Raw genomic sequence first — 26,802 nt, 5'->3', positions numbered from 1 at the left:
GGAAAGAGAATTCATAAAAGCTAATTACTTAACAATGGTGTAAGACTTTTAAACAATAGAGAAAAGAGAAAGTGTTTTGAACTGTTTTCAGTTCTGCATGCTATAGAGATAATGGTAGGTTCAAACATTACACAAATCATTTGCTTTCCAAATTATTTTTTATTATTAATGAATTTAAATGCCAAACTCTTGTTAGAAAAAGTTAGACTGTAATTAAAGAATTGACTTTGCTTTGTACAAAACCTTAAGAAGAAAAGAGTTGGCAGTTTTCATTTTAGTTGGCAGGAAACCTGACGCAGGAATGATTGGGAAATTCTACACCTGAGATACTATGTATGCAGTTTCAAATTAAACATCCTGAGGTTATGAGGTTAAAGAGATTGAGAAGAAACCCAGGAACAAAGCCACTTGGCAAAGTTATTAGCTAATCCCTGAACTGGGTATGGAGTCAGAAGAAAATCTCCTATTTCTACCCTGACACTGAATTGAATCTATTAACCTACAAAGAAAATGTTAGCCTGGAAGGGAAGAAAGAGAGGCAGTTGTCTTATCCTCAAGCTTGAATTTCTCTTAGAGTTGAATAAGTGGAGGAAAGAACAGAAGCAGACATTTGCTTTGTCTACCATAAACGAAGTAAGCCAAGTGTAAGAGGTATCAACAAAAAAATCTAAAGCTGTACCTCCTAAGACTCCACATACTTTGCTTTGTCAACGAGCAAACTCTAATAGCAGTACTGGGACCTAGCAGAGAGAGTACATAACAATGCAAGAAAGGAGTTACAAGCTTGAATTTTTGAGAGGCTAAAAATTTACGCTGGATATTGCAAGCATATGTGTGGGTGTTGGGTATAAACCCATATACATATACATGGATCAGCCCATATACCGAGTTTAGCAGTGAGGAAATGCCATCATGAAAAATATCCACAGGGAGCAGTAGTAGGGGTCAGTGATCAATGTCTTTGGTTTCCAGTGATCTGTATAAAAGGGATGAAACTCTGAAGTCTTGGGGGACACAATTTTAAATGCACAACATTTATTCTCGTTTCTTTTTAATGATATTTACTGTACCTGTAATGAAACGGCAAATCCTAGAAAGAAGTCTTTACTTCTCATCATCTATAGTACCGAATACTGTACATTACAGCTGGTTTATGCAATTTGATTCTAGAAAGATGATCTCGTAGTTAAAGCAGATTAAAAACAAGAATAACCAAAAGCTTGAAAGGAGTTTCCAAATGACAGAGAATTCAATTATGTGTTTAAATCCTATTTCCACTCAAGCATGTTTCAGTGCTTACTCTACCAATAAATTTCCACCAGCCTAGGTGGCGCCAAGAACACTTGCCTCAAAACTTGTATTATTTTATTATTTAACCCTAACACCACTGTTATGTTTAAAGGACAGTTTGCGTTAATTTGCATTCACACTCTTATCGTCAAGCAAATGAAGAATAATTTAACTTCTTCAAAATATATTACATTGCTTTAAATTTGAAATGTTACCACCAAGGTCAGCGGAAATGACCCTGTAGCCTCATTTACACTGCCAGAAGCAAACACGGGATAAAGCCACTTACCTCTAAGGTGAATGACAGCACCACGTCGGACTTTGACAGCTGAATCTCATTCTCATCTCCTATGTCCAAAAAGGCAGAATTCTGTGAACGTTTTAATTTTTGTAATTTAAATTCTGGACCACCTTTCGAAACTGGAAGACTCTCCAAATTGGCCATTAGCAAATTCACTGAAGACCGCAACTCTTCTATATACATATTCTCCATCTCTTTTGCTATAAATCTGGGGAATTTTCTTTCCTTGAAAATAATTTTTAAAATAATAATGTTACAGAAGTCATATTTCAATTTTATCGTAAAAGATTATATGATGGATATACACTTGACTGTCTTAGAAATTGTGATGCTCAATATCATGCATTTACCTGATACTTTAGTCTCTAGGCTTTAAAAGCCTCAGGCTTTGGCAATTTTGATTATATTTAACTGTACCTTATCTACCTTATGGAGGATCATTATCATAAAAAATGAATAACATGATATACGTTTTCAGATTAACTTTATTTTTGATATGGTATTTATTTAAGGGAAAAACCAACTCTAAAAAACATACATGTAAAAAGTTTTAGTGTATAGATGAACCGTAATTAGCCACTGATACCTTTGAAATACTTGGAACAACTGGTCTATAAGAAGAATGTTCAGTATATGCTGCTCTGTTAAGAAACAAACATTTTAACAGTATCTCTCTTTCATACCACTGATGTGTTAGGCATTCAAATTGAAAAACCTTTACTATTAAAAAGAAATATGGCCATACTTCTAAAATTAGTTAACTTTCATGTCATACAAATGTATCAAGATCCCTTATTGCCATACATTCAGTTTTTTAGTAAAGGTTTAGAAAAAATTAAGTTTAAAGCCTAATGTAAATTTATGATAAAAGCTGTACATGAAAAAGTAATAATATCAAATTAGGAGATTCAATTTTCTTCCCAAATTACAAGAGTGTTGCCATTCAGTCCTCAGATCTCTGCAATCAGACTTCTGTTTCTTTCACTCAGTTAAAAGGACATTCCAAGTACTGATACTTAAATAGATATTAATAGCTATTGCCAAATTGCCCTTAGAGAAGGTTATACCCATTTACATTCCCACAAATAGCAAGTGAGGTTTCCTCATACTCTTGGCTCTTTCTTTAACCTCTGACAGCCTGGCACTTAGGTCTTCTCTCTGAAAGGTAGAGGGTATACAGCTTTATGATGGGAAATGCGATGTAATGTAATGACAGCAGTATAAAACTGGCTGGGGGATGACAGCCTCAAGCTGCCATCATTCAAATGAATGACTGCTTAATGTTCCAGAAAAATCAATGCCCTTACTACTGTTTCCTTTGGCATCATTCAAACTGTTACCTAAGAAATCCCCATCTCCAGGGTGAATGGAATACATCCACAATGCATTCATCAACCTGCCCTTGGTCTGACTCACTTGCACCAGTTTGTTCATGGGCTGGAAAGGAACATCTGGCACCACCTCATGAATCAGTCCCAGAGTCCTGGACCACCTGTTTTTCTTTTCCCCCAATATAACCTTGACATATTTCTTTTAAAATAATTTACATATAATCAATGTTAAAATTGCGTATTTATATCACAGAGAGATTAAATATCTACATCCGTAATTAACTTTCCCAAGGAAGATTCTTAAGTATCCTTTTAATATTCCTCTATAGCTTGAAGCAACATTCCCATACAGTAAGTTTGCATCCTCAGGAAAAACACATAACTACTCAGTTACATAATAACTTGGTTTCCTTTGGGGATGCAGGGAATAATGTTTTGGATAGTTTTTCAATACATGCAAAAGAGGAACAAGATAAAATAAAGCATAAAAACATTTTTACATTTGTGGACTAATTTTAAAAGCTGTCATAAAAAGCATCCAAAACTCAGATATAAGGCAAAAAAGGTGAGGGAACAGGTCCTTCCAACGTCATATGTGAGCAAAGACCATCCAAGGACCATGTGGGGGAAATGTACCTAGTTCAATTTACTGTTTACACTGATTAAAGATCCTGTTTACAAGTGAAGTCACACGTTACTTTGTAGAATTTTGTCTGGTAAAGATATAAATAATGTGTGTCTGGTGACTAAGATAATCCAATGGTTATAGTTTAAATCCCTGTTGGAAATTAACCACTGGTTTTTTTTTTTTAACCACTTTTATATCTAATACTTGAATCTTATTTTAACTTTGCCTAAAAACACCTACTTTTCAAATGCCCTTCAGACTAGTTTTAACATCTAACTAGTGTGCTCATTAATTATACAGAGTGCAATCATTATTGTTTGTTCATTTTATATTCATGTAACAGTCACAGTTTTGCCTTTTAGAAACATTTTAGCAAAGCAAAAGGCAAATATATCACATGTTTGAAAGTACCAGTTATTTTCTCCAAATTTTTAAGGTGTTTTTTAATGGAAAACTTAGCATTAGCACATGAAAAAAAAATCTATTCTTACTTAGCTTTCACTAAAAACACTTCAGTCATTATCATTTTTCAAGGAGGAGACTGGCAGGAATCACCCAAATTGACTGTTTCATCAGCATGTTCAAACTTTTCAGGAAATAGACTATACTAGATTTTCTTTTTCTCTCTGGGGAAAAAACCCCCAACAACTCTCTTTTAAAGCTTTGAGGTTTGTCGATAATATTTCATAAATTTTATTTAGCCTGCTTATGTTGCCTCTTTCTTGGAAACAAAACCAACTGTACAACTAATGTACATATTAAATTTGATCTTTTAAATTAGAACAGCATCAGAAATAGGGTTATTCTGTAGTTTACCTGTGAGCTGTTCCTATAAACCACAGATTCAACATTCTAATTTAGTCCTCTGTACAGCTGAGCCCATTAGCAGCCCTAACACACTATATACATTTAAAAAAATTTGCTCCATAAAATTTCCATTATTCAAATTTAGTCGCTGTAAGAGTTCTTAACTTTCCAGTAGATGAAGCATGGACCAGAGTGGTAGGATGCACGTGGTGACAACTGTCAGATCGTGGAAATACTCTGAAGATAGATAGAAATGGATTTCCTGATAAATTTGGCACGAGGAAAAAAGGAGTCAAAGATGATTCCAAGTTACTGACCCTGATGTACTAGAAAGATAGTACTGCCAAGAACTGGCCTACCCTGACCACCTGACTGGAAATTTTCAACACTCTCCTTCCCTCCCACATTCCTGATTCCACCTTCTCTGCTTTTTTTCTAAGTAGCAAATGATCACCTTCCATAATTCAGTTACATGGCAAGTTTACTGCTTACTGTAAGTCTCTCCCAAATAAAATGTAAGCTCCCTGAGGGCATGGCAGGAATATTTTTGTCTGGTTTTATCCTAAGAGAACTACATTTGTCTGGATGTATCCCAAGTGCCTAAAATAGTGCCTGGTTATCTTAATAGGTGTTCAAGAAATACTTATTCATTGAATTTATGAATAGCAAAATTCAGGCTCCAAAAGGTTAAATAAGTTGCTTATATCGAGACCTGGCCCACAGGTCTTTCTGGCCCAGTCCACCCACATTTTTTTCTACTATTACTTCCTAATTATGCCTTGGCTAAAATATTAAAGTCAATATTTACATCCCTTGAAACAGACTTCTGCCCCGCGGTTTCAGTGTTATTATACTGCGTTGTGAAGCATGACAGGTGTTACTAATAGTTGACTGCAAACTATAAACTATGAATAAACCACACTTCTGGATTTATGAGATTGAAGAGGTATCAGGGCCTAAGAGAGCAAACCTAAGCTCTGGAGTCCAAAGACCAGCGTCTGAGGTCTTTTGATTTGTTAAGTAATCTTCCCTAAACCTCAGTCTCCTTGTTTATAAAATAAATTCATTATATCATCTGCCCTTGTGGATTCACAAGATTACTGTAGAGATCCAAGACAACAAGGTCAGTAAGTTATAATTAGCCTTATATTTTATGAAGGTGGCTTAAATTTGGTGAAACTGAAGTAGAAGGCAATTAAACATGATCTATCTGCTATGTCAATATATTTACCGAAAGGCATTATATTTGGGGGTGTTTTTTTGCTGTTATTGTTGTTCCAAACCCATCAGCTTCAATTCCTTCCTTCTCCACGCTTTTTCTTTTTTTTTTTTCACACACACACACACACACACACACACACACACACACTGTATTTTATTTTTACTGACACCAAGCATTGTAAATGGATGACCACAACAAAAGCAACAATGATTGCAATTATCAAGCACGAAACACACTCATACTATGTCATAATATTGACATTCAGTCCAGGAATCCTCCACTGTAACAGCTCCTTTACTTTGCAGTGAAAATTGATTTGTATATTTTTTGCCTCTGAGTCCTTGTGGGATTTTTTTTTTTTAATTCAAACAGAAAGTCACAAAAATTATAATCACCCTCATCAGTTCACTCAGTCCCATGTAATTAATTTTTTTTCATCTTGATCTTTTGTTAGCACTTTTATGAGTTCATCAGTTTTCCATTAGAGTTCTGAAAATGCTTATTCATCCAGTTCAGCAGTATAGTCAGTTCCCAGACACCTGTCTCCATGCTTTTTCTACTTTATCAGCACTTGTGATGAAATCATCAAGGTCCCCGCAAAGAGAAGCTGCTGTATGTGCATCACTGACCCTGCTCCTCTCACTCAGTCCAGAGGTTACACACACACACACCACACATCCTCCTGCACAGACATGAGCTCGGGGACACACCCAAGGCTTTCTATCCTGTTCTGTAACCCTCTAGAAATTCATCTAAACTATCACATATTCAGCCAGGCCCTTGAAGGAGTTCAACTTATGACAGTGTGTACAGCTCAGGTACAATCTAAATACAAGTAGGCAACTGAGAAATGCTGATCACAGGTCCAGAGTCCTGCCCACAGTGTCGGGCACATCTCTCTGGATTCTCTCTTAGCCTCAGGGCTTCAAGAAAAGCAGTGCCCTTCCAGACACAGACAGCTTCCAACTCAGGTTAGGATTCTGGGGAATGCATTTCTCTCTCTAAAGCTTCCAAAAGCCTCAAGCTAATACTTGATTCCTAGCCTATGAATTCCACATCTGAATCTCTAGAATGATGTAGTACCTCTCCAGAGGGTGGTAACAAGGTGTGTTGTCTTTTCACCCTCTGCCCTTGGCTTGGTTCTCACAACTTATGGTCATCTCTGTTACCCAATTTCTCTCAATTTTCTATGCATTTCTATTTCTCAACAACTTGGCTACTTTTAAATTTAATACACAGATAAACACAGTACTAGTCTTAAAACTTACATATTCATAAATACATTTTTCTTTGAAAAACACAAAACTTCAATAGTCAAATGCAGTATGGGATATATCTCCTTAAAGTGCTGGAAAAGTTCACTATCTTGATTTGGGAGGTGGCTAATACAGGGCGTATACACATTCATCAAGCTGTAAACGTAAGATCTGTGCACTTTGCTATATACATGTTATGCCTAAAGTTTTTAAAATGAAGAAAAATCCCCAACAGAGAGGATTCTTCAGAGAGACTGGGACAGAGACAGACACAGAGGGAGGGAGGGAGGGAGAGTCTATCAAATACTCAAATTTTTCATTTAGCAAAAGGAAAAAAATATTATTCTCAGATCAACAGCATTATAACCTCAAGTCTATTTTAAGAGACTAAAATTTTATTTTTACCACTGAAGTAAATTAATGTATCAATATACTAGAGAATGATTTAGACAAAGAGCCCTCAGAATTAAAAAGAAACTCATGGCTTTTGTTTGAAATCTATTTCTGTTCACACAATGATTGTATAAATAAAAGTAAACAAAATGTTGTATTCAATAGGCCCTATGAGACTCTGTACTAGAAACTTCAAATTATATTTTTCATCCATTCAAATATTAGTTGACACCACTGTGTGCCAAGCACTGTGCTAGATACTTCGGAATATATTGTATGATTCTGCAGGCAGGATGGTTTCCTCTCTGATTATATTATGCTTAGTGCAGTATTAAAATTCTTCTAAGTCTGGCAGTTTGAGAAATTCAGGCATTGCTTTAAGAATAATCTACAAAAGTTATCACTGATTTTAAACATCTTATATATGGATGGATATGTAAAATAGATAATGTGCTCCATTTTAGATAATATGCATTCAGGTACCTGGGCTTAAGAGGTATGCATGGAGATGAGAAAATAAAATTATTCTGGCTTTATCTATACAAAACTCTTTCAGCTCACAGAAATCTAAGTACAGAAAGAAATGTGGTACAGTATATCAAAGTTAACAATTTACCTTTGCCATTTTCTCTGCCAACTGCAAACGACCATCAAGTTCCCTTCTGATCTGGGCTGCTTGTTCATCTGCATTATCCAACTTAAAAATAAAACAGAAATCACACATACATGATTAGTTAATGGCAGTGACCTACAGATTAAAGCAAAGCCAAAATGACTCCGAAAAAACTTTATAAATTCTCTCAACTACCTACTGAGAACACAGAAAGTTGTCTAATTAGATTGATAGTCTAATTAAATTTCTTGGGCACTTTTCACTGTGGTTTGCTCACAAAAAAGGTAATAAATCTCTAAGGTTAATAGCTCAGCTTACAAAAAAATCTAATCATAATAATTATTTGCCCAACCTGTCCACAACAGAGCTAAACCAAGAAGTCTTTGTTTCCTTGAGGATGCATTAAGTTGTCATTAAGTTTATTCAGGCCATCCTTCTGCCTTCATTAAGGTCAGTCCTAAATAGTTCAAAATAGATAAATCTCTTGTTTTGTTCTTTCAAATTCCCAGAATGCATTTCTGGATAGTGAGATACTGAGTAATGTTTCACTTTTTTCCTTGATCTTTCAAAAAATATTTCCTTCATTTTTATAATGTTTTTATTTGTGCTAAACTATCAAGGCACTATTTGATTGATTGCTATAACTTTCTACCATTTAGGTCTTCATATGCTCCTCATTCTAGTACCAACAGGCTCATACTGCCAAGAAATCCTTTCACAGACTGGCACCATGTTAGAATTTCATTCTCTTGTTCTAAATTTGATTGAAAGCTCAGCATGCTATCCTCATTTTTAAAGATATTTCCATCTACATGGAATATTACTTTAACTTCTCCACTGACATAATCCTTAACTTTTTCTATAACCTCTTAACTTTTCCTCATGATTTCTTCTATCTCCCTGTCTTAGTTCATTAAGACCTCTTAAATCGAGGCAATCCTATGGGCCATGCACAGTGCGGGCTGCACTGGGTGGGTTACAGATGTGAACAAGGCCAATGTTTCTCTTTAATTCCTTCCCCTCTCCCACTTCCCTCATTAAGAAGCCTAGACCACACAATACAACCATACTTCAGTAAAAGTCCACCTAAAAATTGGATTAGTACTGAGTATAACATTAAACACCCAGGAGAATACAGATTAACTTGTCCATTTGCTGAAGAACTACAAATTTACCATGTTACATAAAAAAAAAAAATAGCCTTAATAAGAAAAATTCTGAAAAAGATGAGTAGGGGCAAAGCAGGTCAGTAGGATGGTGGTGTCAGAATGTATACGAAGGGTCAAGAAGAGTACATGCTCCAGTAGGAGGGCACCAAATGTCCGTGGAAGTGAGAGCAGACAGTGGTTTGGGGAATGGAATGGGGTGGGGAGGGAAGGTTCATGAGAGATTGGGCTGGAGAGAGAGGTGGGACTACCTTATAAGCCTACTCTTCACAGGCGAATTAGGGAGTTTGGAATTGGTTCCTATAGCACCGGGATTTCACCGAGAGGTTTTAAGCAGGACTTCGGAGAGGTTGTGTCTGTCTCCATCACAAACAGGTTAAGAGGGACATAAGGAAGTCTACCTGTCCCTCTATATCAATCCGTCTATCTGTTTGTTTAACAGATCTAAGGTCACCTTTCCAAAAAATATGTTCCCAAGTTTATTTTAAAAAATCAAGTTTATTTAAAAGCAAGTTTTTAAATACGCAAGATTTTCTTAAACTAAATCCTTGTTGTAAAGGAGTTGCTATGTCATCTCAAAAAAAATACACTTTTTATTTTAATTGATTCATATTCAAAATCAAACAGAAACAAGTCTCTCTCTTCACTGTGTCTGAAGTCAAAATGACTTACATTAAAAACTAACAAAATTATTTAGGAAAAAAATAGGTGATAAATGCCTATTCCAGGTGACTGAAATCAAGGTCCTAAAAACAAAAATTATGTGTAGGAACACTAACTGCAATACCTCAAATACAGTAAACGTAATATGGGATATCTCATTTTGCTTAAATGCTGATAAATATTTTTCCACAAAAAAAAAAATAAAATGGTTACTTGCAGTGAAGTGTTACAGTTCCACCAAGAAATAGCATTTAACATCTTAAAACCTTAAAAATTCTCCTTCATATTTCACCATAAAATATTATTTAACATCTTTAATTATTTGTATCTTCATATTAACAGTTCTTATTTAACTTTAAATGGAATTGTTTGAGTCACTTCTGCAGTCTACAAGTGTTTTCTTTCTCAGAGTTTTCTACTACTTTTAAAAATTATTAATGCCTTAACTGCATTTGTCTGAAAAAATACAAAGGAAAGCAGAGCATTACTGTATTAAACTGTCCGTTAATAGCAATCAGAGACTGAAATGTGACTGATGACTACAGTGTCATTTTTGTGAAACTAGAAAAGCATACTCCCAAACATGTTTACAAAAAAGAGGAAAAGCTAATATAATGAAGACAACCAATAAAACTTCTTACTGGTTGTCTTTGTTTTATGTAATGCTAGACAGAATTCAAGGAGGTAAATCAGCCTGTTAACTATAAGTAAGAATTTTAGTTTACCATTCCATGTGCCATATGTTTTGTTTTCTTTTGAGTATTACCAAACTCAAACACAGCTGAAAGTTTATATAATTTTTATGAATGCTTTTTTTTTAAACATCTTTATTGGAGTATAATTGCTACAATGGTGTGTTAGTTTCTGCTTTATAACAAAGTGAATCAGCTATACATATACATATATCCCCATATCTCCTCCCTCTTGGGTTTCCCTCACTCCCACCCTCCCTACCCCACCCCTCTAGGTGGTCACAAAGCACCAAGCTGATCTTCCTGTGCTATGCGGCTGCTTCCCACTAGCTATCTGTTTTATGTTTGGTAGTGTACATATGTCCATATATGCCCACTCTCTCACTTTATCCCAGCTTAGCCTTTCCCTGCCCCGTATCCTCAAGTACACTCTCTAGTAGGTCTGTGTCTTTATTCCCATCTTGCCCCTAGGTTCTTCATGATTTTTTTTTTTGTCAATTCTATATACGTGTGTAAGCATACAGTATTTGTTTTCCTCTTTCTGACTTACTTCACTTTGTATGACAGATTCTGGGTCCATCCACCTCACTACAAATAACTCAATTTCGTTTCTTTTTATGGCTGAGTAATATTCCATTGTATATATGTGCCACATCTTCTTTATCCATTCATCTGTCGATAGACACTTAGGTTGCTTCCATGTCCTGGCTATTGTAAACAGAGCTGCAATGAACATTTTGGTATATGATGCTTTTTGAATTATGGTTTTCTCAGGGTATATGCCCAGTAGTGGGATTGCTGGGTCGTATGGTAGCTCTATTTTTAGTTTCTTAAGGAACCTCCATACTGTTCCCCATAGTTGCTGTATCAATTTACATTCCCACCAACAGTGCAACAGGGATCCCTTTTCTCCACACCCTCTCCAGCATTTATTGTTTGTAGATTTTTTGATGATGGCCGTTCTGACTAGTGTGAGATGATATCTCATTGTAGTTTTGATTTGCATTTCTCTAATGATTAATGATGTTGAGCATTCTTTCAAGTGTTTGTTGGCAATCTGTATATCTTCTCTGGAGAAATGTCTATTTAGGTCTTCTTCCCATTTTTGGATTGGGTTGTTTGTTTTTTTGACATTGAGCTGCATGAGCTGCTTGTAAATTGTGGAGATTAATCCTATGTCAGTTGCTTCATTTGCAAATATTTTCTCCCATTCTGAGGGTTGTCTTTTCATCTTGTTTATGGTTTCCTTTGCTGTGCAAAAGCTTTTAAGTTTCATTAGGTCCCATTTGTCCATTTTTGTTTTTATTTCCATTTCTCTAGGAGGTGGGTCAAAAAGGATCTTGCTGTGATTTATGTTATAGAGTGTTCTATGTTTTCCTCTAAGCGTTTGATAGTGTCTGGCCTTACATTTAGGTCTTTAATCCATTTTGAGTTGATTTTTGTGTATGGTGTTAGCGAGTGTTCTAATTTCATTCTTTTACATGTAGCTGTTCAGTTTTCCCAGCACCACTTACTGAAGGGGCTGTCTTTTCTCCACTGTATATTCTTGACTCCTTTATCAAAGATAAGGTGACCATATGTGCGTGTGTTTATCTCTGGGCTTTCTATCCTCTTCCATTGATCTATATTTCTGTCTTTGTGCCAGTACCATACTGCCTTGATTACTGTAGCTTTGTAGTATAGTCTGAGGTCAGGGAGCTTGATTCCTCCAGCTCTGTTTTTCTTTCTCAAGATTGCTTTGGCTATTTGGGGTCTTTTGTGTTTCCATACAAATTGTGAAATTTTTTGTTCTAGTTCTGTGAAAAATGCCACTGGTAGTTTGATTGCATTGAATCTGTAGATTGCTTTGGGTAGTATAGTCATTTTCACACTGTTGACTCTTCCGAACCAAGAACATGGTATATCTCTCCATCTGTTTGTATCACCTTTAATTTCTTTCATCAGTGTCTTATAGTTTTCTGCATACAGGTCTTTTGTCTCCTTAGGTAGGTTTATTCCTAGATATTTTATTCTTTTTGTTGCAATGGGAAATGGGAGTGTTTTCTTAATTTCACTGTCAGATTTTTCATCATTAGTGTATAGGAAGGCAAGAGATTTCTGTGCATTAATTTTGTATCCTGCTACTTTACCAAATTCACTGATTAGCTCTAGTAGTTTTCTGGTAGCATCTTTAGGATTATGAATGCTTTCTTAAAGGTTGACTTCTCAGTTGAGATCACTGCAGTTTCACATGCAGTTGTAAGAAATAATTGAGAGATATCCATTGTACACTGCCCAGTTTCCCTCAATGGTAACATCTTACAAAACTAGACCATCATGTACAACCAGAATACTGATTGATACAGTCATCAATCCTATTCCAGTTTCCTTAGTTTTATGCACACTCATTTGTATGGATTTCTATACAATTTATTATCTGTCTAGGTTCACTCTGTCACCACAGTCAAGACACTGAACAGTTTTAACACCATATGTTGCCCTTTTATCACCACACCCACTTCCTCCACCCAATCCCCAGCTGGTTAGTTTTATACAATGTACCTCATTTTCAGAATGTTTAAAAATAAATTTAATAAGGCAAATATATTTTAATTTCCATTATTAAATTGGAGATGTGCTCCCATGCATGAGAGATTAACATTTATAAATAATGGATTAGGGCCACAGACCTCTTTAATCTACACGTTCAGTGCCTAGGTGCCTTCCTCGAAGCCCATGGCCATAAACAGCATCTATTCACTGATAACTCCCAAGTATGTATTTATAGCTCCAACCTCTCACCAGAGGGCCAGTCTGTTATTTTCAACTGCCTACCTACCATTTCAACCTGCATGAAGACAAGGCAGATTGCATTTAACATGCCCCAAATGGAATTTTGATTTCCATCTCCCCACCTCCATCACTCCTTCCGTGAGTAATACCATGTCATATAAATGGCACAACCATTTACCATTTGTTCAAGCCCAAAGCCTAGGTCTCATCTTTGACCTCTCTCTTTCTTTCACAGCCCACAACCAATCCAATTAGAGTTACGTAGTGAAACCCAGAATCACATAGTTGAAGAGAGACCAAATCCAGGTACTCTGAGTCCTTGGCCAAGACTCCTCTTTTGCGTGGTGTAGTGTATCTCTAGCCACTTGAAGTGCATTTCACTTTGCCAATACAGTTGTATACATCATTATGGTGAAAATAATCTTTTCTTTTCTGAAAACTTGGTTTTGCACACTACCTCCACTCCTTCTTCCCCTCAAAAAAAAAAAAAAAAAAAGTAGAAAAAAGCCCATATGGATGGTTTAATAGATGTGGGACATCAGACTTTAAAATGTTGGTGATGTATCCATTTCTAGTGCCTGATTTGGGCTGTGAGATAAAGACAATGGGGATAATTTGGGGACTGTGGAGTTGGTGGTAGAGGCCAGAGACAAGTCCTCACTCCATAAGGACATCTTTTAATTTCATTTTCTTTGACTTTAAATTCCTGATTACAACACTTTATATGACAATAGATTACTTATACCTCACAGATATCCTTTCCTGGCACAGAATATTTTCCAGGTCTTTCAAAGAGGGTCATTCAACCCTGACCATAACAGATGCCCAAACGTATCTTTATTCTCTGCAGTGCCTTGAGTATCTATTATACAGAACATTTTATCACTTTAATTATCAAAATATTTCAATATTTGTACTGAATACAAATATTCAGTACTTTTATTTTCCTCCTGCTCATTACACAGGGATTGCTGTTTCCAAATTCAGAATTCTATTGGCTATGAAGTTCTTAACCTGGACCTTCAGGAGTCTGAACCATTCAAGTTGGGAGCAAAATTTGGAGAGATATGCACTTTTCTCCTTGAGGAATTGTTTGAATTTCATAGCTTACCCAAATGGGTGTTTAACTCAAAAGAGGTAAAGAACCATGGCTCTAGGAGAATCTTCTTTATAGAGGTCTCTATTCATTTCTTCTAGAAGAGGCTGTCTGGATTTTCAAACATAAGCAGTGGAAAATGGCCACCACAGGCCTACACATCATCAACCTTACCCTTCTGAAGATTTGTTAAATTCTTCATAAAAGGGCACTAAGATGTAGGCTCTGAACAATGTTGACTGAATGGCCCACAATTACTTTACTAACTCTATGTTTTTTCTACACCTACTGTACAGCAAGCACTGCTGAAAGCTATTCTGTAGCTGCAGAAGTAGTGGCCTTCCAGGAGTTCACATTTCATACAGAAAACAGTAAAAACAGCATTTAAAACAGAATAGAATTGCCACCAGAAAGCTACTGATCAAGGAGTGTGGGAAATCAGTGATGGAAGAGATGTTTTTCCTGGTTGATAATATCAGGATGAATTTGCTAAAATGGAAATATTAAAAAATGGACTTTGAGGAATAGAGAAAATACTGATCTGATGCCACATCTATTAGTCTTGACTTGCAAATCTCAAACCCTGGGCTCTCTGGGCCCCAGTCCTCTCAAGTTCCGTGGAAACAGTTCTGAGAAGAGAAGGTCTCAGAAATCAACAAATCTCCCTTTGCAGAAGTCCTTGGGAAGACCCAAAGACTTCATTGGTGGCCAACTATCTTACAGGTAAGAAAATTTTAAACAGCATAAGAACAACCTTAACAAGTTTTACCCAACAGCTTCATTTTATAGCATCTGATATCATTCTTCTAACGCTGTAAAAACTACAAACACCAAATACTCAAATTCATTAAATTCGCTCATATCTTCAAGAAAAAAAAAGTCTTCTAAAAAGCACTTTTCATAGCACTGTTTAGCACCATTGCCTTTTACGATTAATCTATTTTCTAGAGCCAGGATAACTGTCTTCACATTAATACTGTCAATCACTAAAACTGGGGATTAATAGCTGTGTTTTTCCATAATGATGCATTTGTTTGTGCCAACCCTAGTCAATTGTGCCCTTCTCCCACTGAAAAAAAATATTAGTTCTTTTCTGAGTCCCCAGTCCAATTATGGCATATCTCTTTTCAAACAAATTATATTCTGTTACTTTCTTATAACATTCACCTTTATCTTTTAGTATGAAATATACAAGTAGACTAGGATTTGCACTGTTACATAAATAGTGCTTTCCCTGAGATTAATTCATTTGCTGGTTATTCTGTTTATATCATCTATAAATCTGGTAATCTAGAGATAATACATCACAAGAAGGAATTTGCACAAACCTAAACCCAATTCCAAAAGAACACTCCACCCAACATTATAATTTTCTCATAGCCCAGTGTTTGACTTATTTGACAGTGCCAAATATGCATGGATTTTGCAACATAGCCTAAAAACCCTGATCAAAAGCTGTATTAAGTATTAGAAAATTCATTTACTTCATCAATAAATTTGTTAATTTTCTACCATCACTTGAATCAAATTACTTATCGTGAAGACAGAGTACAACTCTACCCTACTGATTGTTCCTGCTCTGTTTTCTGTGCCAAGCCCTCTCATTCTCTCAGCCCATAAGCACACACAGTTGGTCCTTAGCTGTTCTAGACAGAGTGTCTGCTGTTGTATATGATGTCATGACATAACTCAGCACATAGCTCTGGCCTCTCTCCTGAGTCCCAGGTTCTCTATCTCCAGCTGAAGGCAAGGTCTTTACTTTCAGGCATCCAACAATGGCCTCAGCTAAGACTGAAGTGTCCTTCTGTACAATCCACTCTTCTTCACGGCTGACCTGTTTCTACACATGATTCTCACTACCCTTGATCAGGCTAACATCTTAGAAGAGGAGGAGGAGTAAAGGGCAGGGGGATGGAAGGATGGGTGGAAGTGAATGAAAATAAGTGGATATGAATGAGAAAGAATGATACTCAAACATCTCAGCTTAGTTTTCAGGTCCACCCTATTCTGTACCAATCTCACTTTTTAAACTCTTGGATACTTGCATTATTTATACAAATTAGTTTGCTCATTATATACAAAACATATTACATCTCCCCAATCATATATCTTGTTTGTGTTTTTGTGTTTCTCCTGCCTGGGATGCTCTTCTTACCTACCTTCATTGTCCAGATCAATCACCAAATCTTCTGAGAAGACTACCTGCCTACCCCTTGGGTAACAAAGCAGGTACTATCTGATGACATATCTTTCATAGTAGTCTTCTCATTATTCAACTTCTCAGATATTTATGACCCCTACCTCACACCGCAATATATGACCCTTGTTAGCTCACCCTACCACCCTAACAAGAGGCCTAAACCAATCCATCTCCAATGGTGGGATTCCCGTAACCAGTCCCAGTTTTAATGTAAATGCAAGGAATAATTCCACCTGTATTTGAAAGGTTCTTGGACCCTAACATCCCTCCAGACTGACCCATCTTCCATGAGGCAACCTCCCTCAAAAACAGAAACAAAAAAGTCCTTCCTCCCCGCTATCTGATCATTGACAATTAGCCAGCAACTCCAAGGTAACTAAAACTCTTTCTACAATTTCGTGCAGCACAAAGAGCACAAGGAAGTGAAGTGATCCCCATATTCTCAAGAGGGACGCATTGCCTGGATGCTGTTACGTCTGAGTCAGGGAGCACTCGGCTGCTAAAGGCAGAGCTTGTAAAGATCAGTCTCACGTCTACTTGCTAAAATAAACTGTGCATAAGAAACCTGGCTCGGAAAGAGCAGTTCTGCCGCAGCTTCTCGGAGAACAGTTCTGAGAGTCTTAAAATTGCATTTCCCAAACCACACTTCCCTTTGAATACTACGTAAAAGTAGGAAAAAGATGAACGAGTTAATGAGATATAAAATTAGCCTATGTGAACTGACCTAAACTATATTAAGTAATGGAGAAAAATGTTCAAAAGTAAGAACGTAAGAACTTGAACCTCAAACATAAAAACCAGGGGACTTCGATAGCCTGGAGACTATGCATACATATTGCCTAAAATGGTAGGTATAACTTCGCAAATTTTTGCACATCATGAAATTTTCCTTAGGATTCCATTTGGTATTAACATTTTACCTTCTATACAGAAGTCATGAGCTAACATTTTCAAGCAATTATTTACTAACTATACTTCCCTCAATAAAATAATTGCATATACATTCACATTAATAATGATGAAACGGAGAGATTTTAGCACTAAGTAAAACAACACAGACACTATCAGCGACTTTAGAGGACTCTGTCAGAGCAGATTAGAACTTTAGCCTCATCAGGACTAGTAAGAGGTGAATTTATACAGCACTGTATGTCAGGAACCGTTCTAAGTGTTTGTAAACATTATTACATTTAAACCTCAGAGTAACTATATGGAAGGAGTTCCTATCATCATCCCAGGTTAGTAATGAAAAATCTAAAGCACAGACAGGTTTAAACAATTTTCCAGGGTCAAGGTCACACAGTTCATACTCGGCAGGGCCAGAGTCTGAATCCTACAGTTTGACCCCAGGGTTCAACGTAACCACCTCCCTCTCCTTCACGACACCTCATCCTCAGTTTTCATTCTGTCAGTCACTTGCCATGAGTGCCCACAACAGGAAACACGTTAAATATTACTGGATAATTTACGGTAAAAGGATTTAAATATTTATCCTATGTTCAAGTTGTTACAATGCAATAAGAGAGGCATGTATAAGTATCTATAATACAAAGTAGAATATCACAAGCTTTTGGGTATGCTAGGGAATTATACATTCCTCACGGATTTCCCCCTCTCCCACAATATTTAAGAAAAATGAGTGAAGGCAGGAGCAGAGCAGGCTTTGTGGAGGAGGAATTTCACTCGATTCTTTAAGAACAGAGAAGGGGGATTCCAAGTGAAGAGAATAAAGTGAGACAAAATTAAAATTCAAGAAAATACAGGGTGTAGATGAGGAACAGGGAGTGCTTCGGCTCACCTGGCAGAGGGGGTGTGTAAAGAATCGTCACATGGGGAAGAATATGGGAAAGAACATAGAAAGGCAGGTGGGGGCCAGGCTGAATGCCACAGGTGTTGAAAGCCTAGCCAAGGGCTATGAACTTCATTCTGTTGACAGAGGAGCCATATTTTTTTTCCCTGTTCAAAGTTGGGTCATGATGAGAACAGGATGGTGCTTCAATAATATTAATCTGGCAATAAAAACATGTAGGATTAGAAGGGAGGAAGCAGGTGAGAGGTTACTGTCACACTCCATATGAGAGGTACTGAAGTTTCCAGCTACGTGGATGGTTGTGGAAGACAAGAGCAGACACTGCAATATAATGGAGAAAGTAGCAGTACCAGATTATTGTTTGGACTGGGAAGGCAATAAACACGAATGGCTCCTTGTGATGAGTCAGAAAGCTGAATATACATAAATAGAACCAGGTTTGAGATAAGAAAAAATAGCACTTTGAACCTGTTGAGTTTGAGAAGTTTCAGATTCAGCAGTTTGCCATGGATGTAGAGTGGAAAGAAGAGCTGACCTACGTGAAAAGGCTGAAAGACAGGGAAACTCAAAATAAGTATAGCGAATCTGTGTTTTTATCACTGCAGTATTTTTCAGTGCAACGATCCTAATAGCATCTGAATTCTCAAACAAAACAGGGTAGCAACCTATCTATATTTTTCAAATACTATTCCTCTTGGTACCATACCATGTACACAGTGAGTGCACAAACTTCTGATGAGGCTTCGTGAAACAAGATGTCAGCCTCCTTCACCTGGAGACCTTCACAAGAGAATCATGAAAACACTTTGCAAACAGGAAATGACATCATTTAAAAATATTTAACAAGAGAGGCCTTTCTACCAGTTTGTAACAAATAACTAGAATCATCACTGCTACCCATTACACAAGTAAAATCTTACTAAGACAATGATCAATCGGCCCTGCTCTATCTAAGGTAATTAGGGAAAAAGGAAAAAAGAAATTTTTTTTCTGGTCTTAAACAAAGAGGGTTCAGGATATTATGACCCCAATAATCATCTAAAAGTGTCAAATTCACAGGATACTCTTCGTAAGCATACAGTCCTTTTTCTTCAGCCCTGTCAAATTGCTTTTTTTAAAAAGTGCTTTGTAAAAAGTTGTTCTGACCACCTACCAGAAGAAATCGGGATTTTGTGGGCCATACATTTCTAAAAGTCCGAAAGCAATAAGCAATTAAGAACCAAGTCCGATACTGCGAGCCGGACACATAGTAAGGTAAGGGGTCAATAATTTTTTTTTAAATAAAATGATTCAATATACTAAATAGAAGGAATTTCTTGACTATATACTATTCTTCATATTAGCTGATTCCCTGAAGTTTTCCTATTAACACCACTTTCTTACTTTCTTGGTTCTTCTTTTAACCCACTCCAGTCAGGTTCACTCCCAAACACTCCAAAAAGTCTTCCCTTGTCAAAGCCAACAGAGGCTTCCACTTCACAAATTCAAGGGTCACTTCGTTGTTGTGTGGCACAGGTAAACTCTCTCCCTGCAATGTCTTCCCATGGCTTTCCTGACACCACACTTTCTGGTTTCCTCCCTCTTTGCTGGCTCTTTTGCCTTTGTGCAGCCTCTAAATCCTGGCATCCCCAGGCCTCTCTGTCATTGGCACTTTTTCTTCTTGAGCCCCAGACTCGCCCAGTATAATTTCATAATGCCTCATGACTTAAAGTAAAATACTAACTTTACCAAAATGATTTCCAAATCTTTATTTCCAACTCTGACCTCTCACTGGAATTTCAGACTTGTATATTCAACTACCACCTGCCATCACACGGACGTCTGACATTCTTATTTCATCAGGTACACAAAAGAACTTCTGATTCCCCCCACCCCCTGCCACATATGGCCCTGCCCCAAAACACTGCTCCATGGGAAGAGGGACCACAACATATGGAGAGCCTTGATCAGTGGCTGACCAGAGTAGGTGCTATACTGAAAGACACCCTCATCAGCGATGCCCCATCAGACCACAATTAACAGAAATGCTGCATCAGATAAATGCTGGAAATGTAAATGGGAGATAGCCATCAAAGGATACTATCTTTTCTATAAAATGTGAGTGAGAGGAATAGGTGGATGTTACTCGTAGTTCTGGAGAATGGTACGTCTTAAACTACAGACTCCAGATGATCCCTTTTTCTGCTTGAATTCCTGGGCTTTCATCATGTCCCTTTTAAGGCAAGTAGGTGGTCTAGTGTTCTGACTCAGGCCAAAGCTCCCAAGCGCAGGAGCACAGAGGAATTTCGAAGCACAAGACAGGGCATGGATCCCAGAGGATGTTGTTTTGTTTTTTGCGGTACGCGGGCCTCTCACTGTTGCGGCCCCTCCCGTTGCGGAGCACAGGCTCCGGACGCGCAGGCTCAGCGGCCATGGCTCACGGGGCCAGCCGCTCCGCAGCATGTGGGATCCTCCCGGACCGGGGCACGAACCCGTGTCCCCCGCATCGGCAGGCAGACTCTCAACCACTGCGCCACCAGGGAAGCCCTCCACTTCTTTTTTAATAATGCTGCGCCGTGCCCACAGGTGGGGTGAGGCAGGCGATGGGCCACATGCAATCCATTCTTTAGACCACAGAGAGTGATCTTTCCAGAACCCCAACTTGTTCCTGTCATTCCTTGTCTCACAGACCAACAGTGTTCCCTATCTCATGATAGTTCCAAGCTCTTCCAGCTAGCATGTGAGGCCCCTTAACATTCAAGTCCTTTCCTCACTCTGTAGCCTCATCTGCTACTCCACCAAAACACACAATGAATCTCCCGTAGATTCCAAGCCATTTCATTCTCCTCGTGCCTTCGTAAGTGTTGTTTTCCTCCAGTCCGCTGAATTTCTACGCATCTTCCAAAATTCAGGAATTGTCCTTGTTAGAACCTTCATTAAAGTTCCAACAGAGGATGGAGTTTCCAGACTTCCAAATCATTTCTTCTTCTGGGCAGAGAGCTAGAATGTTTCCCAGCCTCCTCTATACTTAGATATGACCATGGCATGAAGACCTCAGATGAACTGTCAGACCAGGGGTCCTTAAGCCTCAGCATCACTTAGGAAGCTTTTAAAAAATAGACACTTAGGCCCCACATCCACAGACTGTTTCACTTAGTCTGAGGTGGGGCCCCGGTACCCAGTGGTTTTTAAAGCTCCTCAGGTCATTCTAATGTGGTGCCAGGGTGGAGCATTTAAGAAATCCACGCAAACTATCCAGTGTCAAATTAAGAGACTGTCATACATGTGTTCACATTATGCCCTATACACACCCTCAGAGACACACTGATTAATTATACCATTTATCACATTTTACTTACATATCTGTCTCCTGACCACATGCAAACACCTTGAGGGAAAGAATAAAATCTTGTCATTTTTGTATTTTCATTGTTTCACCCAGTAACTGATATTTTTAGAAGGTATTCAATAAGCATTTTTCAATGTATAAAATATATTTATCACATATATTTCATTTTAATTTTGACAGAATATTTTCATTAACAACCATGAAAAACCTAAGAACAATATTCATATTATTATAGTTGGAACAGTAGATTCACATAATCTTTTATTCATTAATAGATGGAAACAGGTCATGAAGTGTATTTGGCAAATACACTTTTCCCTTCCATTACTATTACAAAAATGCCTGATCTCTGAAGATTTGTGTTCTCTTATCATTAAGAAAAAAAAATGTGGACATGCTGGGATAAAACCCTAATTTCTATAGGCTAGATCTAAGTAAAGAAGAAAAGTCTAAAAATAAATGCATGGAATATCTGACTGTAGCCTATATTTTTATCTGATGAGATTTGGGAGAAAGCAGAAATAAGTTAAAACATCTTTAGGAGAAAGCTTACTTAGAAATATTTTTATGTAGTTCCTCTACACATAGGCCAAAGGTAAAAAATAATAATAATGCATAGTCAAATGAAGCAACACTGATAAAAGTTATGACTTGATTTAAGAATATAATACAGTTGTATTCACAATTATAAAAACAATTTTTATGGATTAAAGACCTAAATGTAAGGCTAGACACTATAAAACTCTTAGAGGAAAACACAGGGAGAACACTCTGTGACATAAATCACAGCAAGATCCTTTTTGACCCACCTTCTAGAGAAATGGAAATAAAAACAAATGGCACCTAATGAAACTTAAAAGCTTTTGCACAGCAAAGGAAGCCATAAATAAGACCAAAAGACAACCCTCAGAATGGGAGAAAAAATTTGCAGACGAAGCAACTGACAAAGGATTAATCTGCAAAATACACAAGCAGCTCATGGAGCCCAATATCAGAAAAACAAACAACCCAACCCAAAAATGGGAAGAAGACTTAAATAGACATTTCTCCAAAGATATACAGATGGCCAACAAACACATGAAAGGATGCTCAACATCACTAATCACTAGAGAAATGCAAATCAAAACTACAATGAGGTATCACCTCACACCAGTCAGAATGGCCAGCATCAAAAAATCTACAAACAATAAATGCTGGAGAGGGTGTGGAGAAATGGGAACCCTCATGCACTGTTGGTGGGAATGTAAATTGACACAGCCATTATAGAGAACAATATGGAGGTTCCTCAAAAAACTAAAAATAGAACTACCATACGACCCAGCAATCCCACTACTGGGCACATACCCTGAGAAAACCATAATTCAAAGAGAGACATGTACCACAATGTTCACTGCAGCACTATTTACAATAGCTAGGACATGGCAGCAACCTAAGTGTCCATCATTGGATGAATGGATAAAGAAGATGTGGCACATATATACAATGGAATACTCCTCAGCCATAAAAAGAAACAAAACTGAATTATTTGTAGCGAGGTGGATGGACCTAGAGTCTGTCATACAGAGTGAAGTAAGTCAGAAAGAGAAAAACAAATACTGTATGCTAACACATATATATGGAATCTAAAAAAAAAAAAAAATAGTTCAGAGAACCTAGGGGCAGGACAGGAATAAAGACACAGACGTAGAGAATGGACTTGAGGACACAGGGAGGAGGAAGGGTAAGCTGGGACGCAGTGAGAGAGTAGCACTGACATATATACAGTACCATATGTAAAATAGCTAGCTAGTGGGAAGCAGTGGCATAGCACAGGGAGATCAGCTTGGCGCTTTGTGACCGCCTAGAGGGGTGGGATAGGGAGGGTGGGAGGGAGATGCAAGAGGGAGGGGATATGGGGATATATGTATATGTATAGCTGATTCACTTTGTTATACAGCAGAAACTAACACAGCGCTGTACAGCAATTATACTCCAAAAAAGATATTTAAAAAAATAGAAACAATTTTTAGAGAGGAAACTGATTCAATATTACTAATCAGATTCACATTTATTTAACTGAACTCAGATTCATCAATTATATATCACGATACATTTATTTAAAAAAAAAGAAGTGAATATTTATATAAATATTATAGCTAATTATTAACTCCAGAATTTCAAAAGTCAGGTATTATAGGATCCAGTCTTAAGGTCTTCAGTTGCTCCTTGCTGTTTCCTAAAACATAACAATTGCTATTTAATGACATTCACTTGAATATTTTCCTCAGACATTTTGAGATTTAAAATTACACACACAGGAAAGATATACCTTGCTAACAATCATTTCCTCAGCTTTATTTTCCTGATTTGCAAGTGATTTTTGTTATCAAATGTAATTGTCTCTGTAGAATGTGCTTTTATATTTCTGCCAAAGTAGACAAATTATGTTAAAATGTATTATCAATCACATGATACTAGTTGAGCAAAAAGATGACAGCAGTGAAAGGCAGATACCAATTTCCTCTGAGCGATTCACATGTCTCTCCCTATTTTCCCTTTACACACCGTGAAAGGGGGTCTTCAGAACAGAATGCCTCATGGTTCCTGCACTTCGGGGGGAAGACTTTCACAGTGAGAGGGGCAAGAAGCATAGCAATTGCCTCTGTTGATTTTTTTAAAATTCCTAGACCTCAAGTGCTTAATCTCCAAAGCTTGAGATTTCTAGGGGAAGGGAAGCATAAACCTGAACACTATACTTTTTATCCATTCATAAATATCCCTGCTTATTCCTTACAAACACACAACCAGTTCTGTAATATTACTTAACAGTTCTTACAGTCTTCAGAATATAAGGAATTTGGTGAGGGCAGGTGGGAGCGGTATTTAGAGAGGAAGGTTCCAGGTAACTTTGCTTTGACTCTTGGGTAAACATGGGTGAAACTTTCTTCAGTTAAGGGAAGGAGATTATGAAAGATTAATGAAGATTGCTTTCGGCAGAAAAGATCAGGATCTAGATGGCTGTAAAATTCAGTTAATTAATCCTCTTAAAAGGTAAAAGGAGAATGACAGTGTATATGGTACTATGTATTCCACTACTCAGACTCTGGTCAGTTAGGATTGTGTGTCTCTGAAATCTACAAGAGCCACACCCACACGCGCTAGTGTCACCTCAAACCACAGCCCCAACCCAGACCTCCTTATGCTAGCAGATCCCCCCGGACGCCAGGGGCTGCTTCACATCTCTGCACCGGCACATGCTCACCCCTCCCCCCACACACAGAATATTTAGCATCTTCTCATCCTGGTAACCCTCTTCACGACACACCTGAAGATCACACAATTCTCCCCAATACTGCATTCTCCTCAACCTCAAGAAGGTAGAGCCAGGGACTTACCACGCCACTGTGGCATTTACAAGAGTGCTTCCTTTGAAAAAAATTAAAGCTAGCAAATAACTAGATCTCCTTTCTATGTTACCATGTGTATTCTCTACATGATTACAGAGAATGGGTTAACGAACTGATTTAAACACAGTGTACCACGCTTTGTTGTATTTTAAAATAATCTTTAAAACACATTTCATTTCCCTTCAAGGAAAGCTGATTCATTACCGGTACCACTTAAATAACAATATTTTAATTCAAAAATATGTGAAATAAAAATTATTCTTAAGACTATAAAACACATAGCTTTAATATCAACTAACTTCATTTCTCTAAAAGTATGACTGTATTTATTTGAAATTCACTGCATTTCTTTCAAGTTATTCTGAAATTAAACTCTTTACTGACAGACTGGGCTTCTTTCACCCCTGTTAATTTAATATCCTGATTCAAGTAAATGATGGCTAACAATTTCAGATTCTGGTATTGTTATGTTCCTCATTGTAGAATGTAGAGTTTGCACTCTTTTCTTCATCTTTTTTTCTTAGTGTTTTGTTCTATGAATGTGCACCAATGCAAACACAATATTCTCAAAGCAAAGAATCCAAAATCTGACAGGCAGTTTCAATAACACAAGAACTAATCCATGACATATGTGGGTTGTTCTTATGTTTTTCTGATAACATGTAAATAATTTTTCTTTCAATTATCCCTGGTTTCATAACTTAATTGTTACACATGCTATCTTCTAAATTAGTGCTTTTAAGAGTTTCCTAGAGGAAACTCTTAAATGCCTTAATTTTGAAATTAATAAGTTCTTGGCTCTGACTGGAAGTAATATCAACACCTATGCTTCTTCAGAAGACAGCTTCCTGTTTTTCCATTCTGGATGCTAAACCTACAGCTCTGGGAAAAGGGCTACAAAACCACGTGAGGCTCCTGTCAGCTTCAGGTAGCAGCCCTGGCACTGCTCCCTCCTCATTCACGTCCTTTCCTTTCCGAGTCCCCAAGGGCTGTCTGGCCATTGCCAACCTGCACATCTCAGCAGAGCAGCTTCCTATCCTGAGCTTCTGACCCTGAAGCAACAAAACATCTTTGAGATTTCCTAGGAGAACACTGTTGGCAAGAACAAGGGACCAGACAGGGTAAGTAAATACAGAAGCAAGAATTTTACAGTTAGCAAGAGCCTCAAAGCCTTTCCTGAGACACAGGGAAAGTGGAGTAAATTCCACCAACATGTACCTGGAGCCAGGTGCCCGCAGCTTGGCTAGCTTTACACCAAGCTGCTTCCCCGAGCCCTGCTCTGCTAATTCCTCTCCTCACACCATTCCTTCCCTATAAAGGGCAGGCTATCTTCTGTGATTTCTATAGCCTTTTCTTTTTAAAACTCTGTTGAAAGACAACAAAAGAACAAGATAGACAGGTCCTTGAGGGTAAAAGAAGAACCTCAGCTATTTTTCTCAACAATCCATTTTCTTAATTTCTGTAAAATGATTCTTATTCCAAAGGAAAGGTCTTCCCTTACTTATGAGTATTTTTGTAATTTCTTTAAGTTAATCAAAAAATCTTTAAGCTTTTCTTTCAAACCTCAGAGCTGAAGAGAACTCTAGTTTCAGCTCACACATGTAAAGAGCTTAGGAGAAGTCATGCCTCCTGTCTTTACAATAAACAGCTGGACAAGCTGAAAATCAATGCCCTTTCTTCACTTATCAGAGAACTGAGCTTTCAGGGCAAACCACTAACCCAATATCTGGAGGCACAGGAAAAACAGAGAGATACTACATTTTTTTTTTTTTTTTTTTTTTTTTTTTGCGGTCCGCGGGCCTCTCACTGTTGTGGCCTCTCCCGTTGCGGAGCACAGGCTCCGCACGC

General features: G+C 37.5%; 1 protein-coding gene across 1 annotated transcript in view; it reads right to left on the bottom strand.

Moving 5' to 3' along the window:
- CADPS2 (calcium dependent secretion activator 2) overlaps positions 1 to 26,802 on the bottom strand; it is a 524,381-nt gene that overhangs the window by 312,375 nt on the left and 185,204 nt on the right. The window contains exons 4-5 of the mRNA XM_007471293.1: positions 7,845 to 7,925; positions 1,580 to 1,816 (exon numbers count right to left, since the gene is read on the bottom strand). Of these exons, the coding sequence (XP_007471355.1) occupies positions 1,580 to 1,816; positions 7,845 to 7,925 (318 nt within the window). The remainder of the gene's footprint in view (positions 1 to 1,579; positions 1,817 to 7,844; positions 7,926 to 26,802) is intronic.

The sequence above is a fragment of the Lipotes vexillifer genome, unplaced genomic scaffold, assembly GCF_000442215.2.
Source record: "Lipotes vexillifer unplaced genomic scaffold, Lipotes_vexillifer_v1.1 scaffold618, whole genome shotgun sequence".
In the NCBI taxonomy this organism is placed as follows: Eukaryota; Metazoa; Chordata; class Mammalia; order Artiodactyla; family Lipotidae; genus Lipotes; species Lipotes vexillifer.
The sequence above is the reverse complement of the archived record's forward strand: the minus strand, read 5'-3'. Positions and strand labels throughout refer to the sequence as shown.